The sequence below is a fragment of the Phascolarctos cinereus genome, unplaced genomic scaffold (assembly GCF_003287225.1).
Source record: "Phascolarctos cinereus isolate Bilbo 61053 unplaced genomic scaffold, phaCin_HiC Scaffold_1;HRSCAF=81, whole genome shotgun sequence".
Classification (NCBI taxonomy): Eukaryota; Metazoa; Chordata; class Mammalia; order Diprotodontia; family Phascolarctidae; genus Phascolarctos; species Phascolarctos cinereus.
The window spans coordinates 281,373,694-281,380,311 of NW_027555514.1; the positions used below are offsets into that span (position 1 = coordinate 281,373,694).

Genomic DNA, 6,618 nt, shown 5'->3' on the forward strand with positions numbered 1-6,618 from the left:
CACTTGGGGGGGAGTGGGGCACCTCTTTTTCTGAATTCAGGGAATTGTAACTGTTGGCTATTTCTCTCCCAATTTGGACATTTCCTAATCTTTCCTCCAAGTAGAAATCAGATTAGCTAATATTATACATTTCTTTTGAATTAATCTGCCTCATTTTTTGGTGAGGCAGTTGGGGTTAAGTGACTTGCCCAGAATCACACAGCTAGTGAGTATTATGTGTCTGAGTTCAGATCAGAATTCAGGACCTTCTGACTCCGAGGCTGGTTCTCTATCCACTGCTTTACCTAGCTGTCCCAAATTGGCTTCATTTGATTAATTGTTTACTATGTATAAAAATCTGTCTCCCCCTCTCTATTTGTGAGGCTGCCCTAAGGTGAGGAAGACGCCAGGTCCTGGTTTTGTTGGCAATTTCCAGGCATTCCTCAAGACTTTGATAAGCTTGGAAGACAGAGCCTTTGTCTCCTCAGCCATTTCATCTTTCATCCATAACATCTAGGGAGGGAGTTGGTGCAAGGACGGTTATCTCCTTTTTATGGAGGAGGAAACTGAGATTCAGAGTGGAGATATGACTTGTCCATGCATCACACAGATGGCAGTGCTGGTGGTGGGAGAGTGTGTGGCACCAGGACTGTGGGAGATATAGGGGCTGGAATTAGGCTCAGGATGTGAGGCTCTTGGGAGGAGGGGAGCTGTGTCTGATCTGCTTTGCTCACTGTTGGGGGCTCCCTCTGCCTGGGCATCATGGTTTCTGTTACTCTAACTTCTCCAAGGTTTATGAAGTACTTCTCTTATTCTTGAGATAGATGGTGGGAGAAGGAATAGTTAGGGGTGTTGGGTTTGGGCACCTGAGCCTTGCCTGTGAGGAGGTCCTGCTCAGCCCCAGAGGCAGAATCAGAAGGAATTGCGAAGGTACAGAGGGACCTGTCCATTCAATCCAACAATGAAAGCTGTCCAGAGTGGGACTAGTTGATTCCAAAAGGAGTGAGTTTCCCATTGTTGGAAATCTTCAAAGGGAACCCACTAACCATTTGGGGTAAATGTTTCAAAGGAAGATTTTATTTCAATAGATGTCTGAGGACCCTTCCAAATAGCAATTTGATGATTCTGTTAGGGGATAGGAACAGGAATCCTATCTGCTATGACATTGTATATATTGGGAACTTCCAGGTGGACAATCTCCGCCCCCCACCCGAAATACAAGTCAATACCTTCTTTGAAATGTTGAGACAGAAGACAGAAGTCTGTTCACTGGTTTGTGCCTTTGACCCTCTTAGCAGTCTGGTGAAGCCCTTCTGAGAAAAAAAATTCTTTTTAAATAGTAGAAGGAAATAATACATTTCATTTAAAGTTCAGGGAAAATAAAGATTCAACTTCTTTGTTCCTCTCCAAGTTCACAAATTCTTTGCAATCTATCCATGGATCCCAGGGAAATCTCTGAACCTCACCTTAAGAACACTTGTCTTAGAGAGTGATTTCAGGCACTAAAAAGTTAGGTGACTTGGTAGGTGGAATTTGAAGCCTGGCCTTCTTGACTTTAAGGGAGTGCATTCCTGTGGACTTTGATACCCTAGTTTTAATTCTATTACAATCCCAATTTACAGATGAGCAAACTGAGGGTCAGAGAATGTTTATGACTTAGAGCTTCAAGTCCCCCTCCTCAAAGGATCAAGAGTCAGGGGTGAAAGAGTAGGCAAGATGGCAAAAGATGATCCCTTCTTTTCCCTCTGGATGCTCATGACCCCTCATCCTCTCTCCATCAACCATCCCCCTTTGGTTTAATGGAATCACAGGGGCTGTACCCTCTGACTTTGCACCTTGGTTTCATTGGCCTCAAGGTGTCAGTGGAGGGATCTGTGGGTGTCCCAGGGGAGGGTGTGTCACAGGCTTCCTGGGGCCCCTATCCTGGGGCCTTTGCTTGTGGTCAGAATTTCTACATTTGTCAAGAAACCAGTAGCTTTCTTAAGTTTCCCCCAGGGTTTGCTATCCTCGGATTAGGATTTCCCCCTTCAGATGGACTCTTTGGAGGCCAAAAGGGTGACTCTGACCCAGACCAGAGCATGGCCTTCCCTCCACAGTATGCCCTCACCCCATTCCTGCCAATAGCAGATTCTCGTTCGTTCTGAAACTAGCTTTCCATTGGCTCCCCCGATCTCTCTAGCGCGCGCTCCAACCTCATCCCATACAGGGCAGTTTTTGGCGTTTGGATGTGGGGAAAAGGCTAGAAAAGGGTGGAGCTTGATGTGGAGGGGACTTGACAACAGGAATGTCACCACCATGATTGGCCTGACCTTCCAAGAAAGGCTTCAAAAATTCCCCAGGCCCCGCCCCTGATATGCCGCCCCTCCCCTTTTGTGCTCCGCCTGGAGGAAAAGTTCGAGAGGGCGTGGCTGGGGTGGGGTGCTGCTCTGGACTCCACAGAAGCCCAGAGCCCGACCTTCTATTTGAAGGCTCAGACGCGTTCCTGATTCACCATCTCTGCGCTGGAGTTGGACGTTATCTTTCGGGACCCAGCGCAGCCAGGAGAATCGCAGGAACATTTCTCACCCTCCATTATGCCCCAAGTGAGTGCGCCAGGGTATAGGCTGCGGGGGTTCTTGCACAGGTTATAGGCTAAGGGTCCGAGGGTGGGGGATCCTCTGGGGTTGGTGCTTAGAAAGGATCCTGAAGATTCCTGGAGGCTGTGTTCCCGAGCGGGTGGGAACGTTCTACCCTTCCTCTGCGTATGGACTGGGGTACCTTTCTCTTCTCCATCCCCCCACCCCGATCTTCCCAGCCCTGGGGACGGCTGCCCCTCCCATGCCCCCCCCATGCCCCCCTCACCTTGAAGCTGTCCGCTATCCCTGGCTGCCGGTGCAAGGTCTTTCACAACCTGGTAAGTTCAGAGAGATCCTGGAGAGTGGAGAGTAAGGGAAAGTGGGACTTGGCATGGGTTAGAGTAGGGCAGGGGTGGGGAACCTGCAGCCTCCAGGCCACGTGTGGCCGATTAGGTCCTCAGCCCTTTGACTGAATCCAAACTTCACAGAACAAACTGCCTTAATAAAAGGATTTGTTCTGTAAAACCTGGACTCAGTCAAAAGACTGCACCCAAGGACCTAGAAGGCCACATGTGGTTTCCAGGCCACAGGTTCCCCAGTCCTGAAGGAGGGTGTTGCTTGGCTGTTAGGGGGTACATGTGCATGAGGATGAGGGTAGGATGTGGAGAATCCCCCTCCTTGAGGAGAGAAGGAAGGGAAAGGGAAGAGGTGAGCAGAGAGGAATCGTCTTCCAGAGGATCAGACTTTCTGGAATGAGTGACTGTCTCATACAGTTAACTCCATCCCAGCCTGATTGTATGCAGAGAGTGCAGGCTGAGGAGGCTGGAGATGGCCAACAGGGTGGGATAGGAGGCAAGCGATTCCTAAGGTCCTTCCAAACTCTAGTCCTGTCCCCTTTAAAGACAAGACCGAATTAACCTCACAAATACACTTCTTGCTTCTTCTCTAGGTAACCCACAAGATAAGTCTGTCCCTTCAATCCCCCCAAGACTTCTCTTTTGATTTAGAACAAGGAGGGACCCCACATCTCTGCTGCCCTGTTGCCTTACTCTTCTTCTAAAGAGTTGGGGGACCCCAGAAGCTGAGTTCCTTGATCTTACTGTTGCTGCCAAGTTCACCCTCGATTCCCCATTCCTTCTGAACCTCCCCCTCCCTTGCCAACTCCCCTTCTCCTGGGCATGGCTGGGTCCTGCCCTGGATTGGGAGCAGGACTTGGTTCTGGGGAATGGGGGAAGTTCTTCCTGAAAACTTTGCTGGGGAGGAATTCCTTCCCTGCTTAGTGAGATGAGGGCACCTGTCAGAGAATGAGGAAGAGGGCAGGACAATGACTAGGGTGTATGGGGAAGGCAAGGGAAGGCTTGCCTAGCTACCAGGGAGTTCCCCCATTGAGCTATAGGCTGTCTCTTACCCTTGGAATACCACCAGGTTCCTACCTTCCCCCTTCATCCTTGCCCAAGGGCCAGTATACATATGATGCTAGACAAAAATGGTGTTGTGGGATCCAGTGTGACAGAGAGAACATGGACCTATGAACCAAGAAAAGCATGTATTCCACTTCTGATGCTGTTGCTCACTCTTGTGACCCTGGACAGGTCCCTTCTTACTTCCTGGAGCCTCTGTTTCTTGATCTTTAAAGTGAGGAGTGGACAGGATCAATCATCTAGGCTAGTTCATTTAACAGATAGGGAAAATGAGGCCCAAAGTCACAGAGCCAGGGCTGACTCCCTCTTCAGCACAAGCTAGCCTGAAGGAGCATCTGCTTTCCTAAAACCTTTCCTAGAACCCAGAACCTGCCTCAACCCCAACTGGAAGTTCTGGGTTCCCTCAGCTCCTAGCCAGCTCTAACCTTACTTTATTTGATCTCCTCAGGAAGTTTATCTTACAGCGTTGAATATCCAACCTGGAGTGTGGATAAAAGTAAAAGGAGATATCCTGCCTGATGCCACTGTGTAAGTGAGGGATGGAAAGAATGAGACAAAATTTAACTCTAGATGAGAGTTGAGTGCTTTACATACCTTCTTGCACCTGACCTTTGATTAGAAGCATCCAGCTGATTTTACCTCAGCCCCAGATGGCAGGGCCAGGACTCAGCATCAGGAAAAACTTCCTAACAGGACCTAAAATGTACCTGGAATGGACAGTTTGGATAGGTAGTGAGCTTTCTGTCTCTGGAGGTAGTAAAATGTATACCGTGGTCACTTGTTAAACAGGGTGCAGACAGGTAATACAGAAGAGAAGCCAAGGTGCTTCAGGTCAGGATTGGATGAGAATCACTTTGGGGGTTCTTCTGCTCTGGAACTCTCACAGAGGAGATTTCTAAGGCTCTTGGGACCCATGCCAATGATGGAGATGTGTTCTTGATTCCCAGATTTAGAATTAACCTGGGCAAGGATGAGCTTAACATTGGCCTGCACTACAACCCACGCTTCAACTATTTTGGTGATATCAACATGATTGTCTTCAACTCAAGGAAGGATGGCAAATGGGGTATGGAACACAGGGAAGGAAACTTCCCCTATGTGCCAGGAACCACAGTGGAGGTAAGAGCAGAGAATTAGAACATAAAATATCAGGGCTGGGAAGGACCCAAGAGATGATCTCATCCAGTCCTTGTATTTGACAGAAGAGTCCTGGAAGCAAACTCTGATGGGGAAAAGATGAAAAGCTAGAGGAGAAAGGGGTCACCAGGTTTCCAAAAGTCAATGGCCAGAAGCCCAGCATCCCCAGAGCTGAAGTGGGGGATGGGGAAAGGGAGGGAGTTGTGAATGGCTGTGGTCCCAATAGGATAACACTAGACTCTTGGTTGTCCCAGGACCCAAGATTAGAGCTGGAGAGAACCTCAGGGGTCCTCTAGTCTGGTGCCCTCATTTTACAGAATAGGAAACTGAGGCTCAGAATGAACAAATGCTTTGGCCACGGTCACAGTGTCTTTGTACTAAGTGAATTGAGGAGAAATTTGAACCCAGGTCTTCCTGTCTCCAAGCCCAGGGTTCTGAGTTCAGCTCCTTCTGTCCTCTCCCCATTCAGATTCAGGTAATGTTGGAGGACCAGCAGTTTAGAGTGAAGATGCATAATGGCTATGATTGCACTTACCCCAATCACCTTGGTTTAAGGCAAATAGACTTCATATCAGTTTATGGTTCCTTCCACGTCAGAAGGGTGGACTTTGAATGAGCGTTCCAATGAAACCAGCTCCAGACCTTTTTTTGAACCTTTGGTCTCCATTTTTACTAATAAAAGTGCTGATGGTGACAGCAGCTGGCGTTTCCTGTGTTATTCTGGTCTGGGAGAGAAAGGGCTGGCTTTGGAGGTGGGAAGGATTACTGAGTGACCCAGGACAAGTCCCTCCACCTTAGGAGTCCTTTGGTGCCTCTCTGGGAGAGGGGTTCTCCACCTGGGGTCCATGGGAAATGTTCAGATGGGGAAAAAATGCCCTCTTTATTGTCACTAACTCCTGGTTTTCCTAGTCTTACTCTGCATTTTTATATATTCATAACATCATTCTACTTGATACCATACTGCTTGTCTGTTATTTGTAAGTGCAAAGGATTAGAGAGAGGGAGAGAATTTGGAACCCAGAATTTGAAGGGAAAAAAAAAAGGTTGTTAGAAATTAAAAAAAAAATAAAACCTTCATTAAATGAAAAAGCACCATCACCACCACCACATTATTCTGAGAAGCTGCCTGACTGTCAGGAGCCCAGGCCATCATACAAATAAGGGCACAAGAACTTAGAAGCCATGACAATCCCTGATTAGCAATGGGGAAGGGATTTCCCACAGCAGTAACTGCAGGGGAACCTCTATACATTAGTGAAGACAGGGGCCCAGAGCACAGACTGTGGGCAAGCCCAGCTGCTGGAAAGGTGAAGAATACAAGCCAAGGTAGCACTGTGTCCCCTTGAGGAGCAGCCTAAGGAAGCTCAGAGGGGTCTGGAGGCAAGATGGCAGGAGAGGAGAAAGACATTCATTGGCTCTGGAGTCACAGGTATTGGGTTTGAATTTGACCTCTGATCCTCACTGCCTAAGTGACCTTGGAGAAGTCCCTGGGTCTCAGTTTCCTCAGGAGTAAAATGAAGGGCTTG

At 48.3% G+C, this 6,618-nt stretch overlaps 1 protein-coding gene across 1 annotated transcript; it reads left to right on the forward strand.

Moving 5' to 3' along the window:
* Positions 1–532: 532 nt before the first annotated feature.
* LOC144455966 (galectin-1-like) lies at positions 533–5,721 on the forward strand. Its single transcript, XM_078150486.1, has 4 exons — positions 533–557; positions 4,420–4,483; positions 4,903–5,074; positions 5,562–5,721. Exons 1-4 carry the CDS (start codon positions 533–535, stop codon positions 5,706–5,708), a joined length of 408 nt encoding a protein of 135 aa, XP_078006612.1. The 3' UTR covers positions 5,709–5,721.
* The last annotated feature ends 897 nt before the right edge of the window (positions 5,722–6,618 follow it).

Coding starts and splice junctions, on each gene's coding strand:
- LOC144455966 (XM_078150486.1), top strand. CDS start 533: ATGGAGGAGGAAACTGAGATTCAGA. Junction 558..4,419: donor GGAGGAAACTGAGATTCAGA/GTGGAGATATGA, acceptor TTTATCTTACAG/CGTTGAATATCCAACCTGGA. Junction 5,075..5,561: donor TGCCAGGAACCACAGTGGAG/GTAAGAGCAGAG, acceptor CTCCCCATTCAG/ATTCAGGTAATGTTGGAGGA.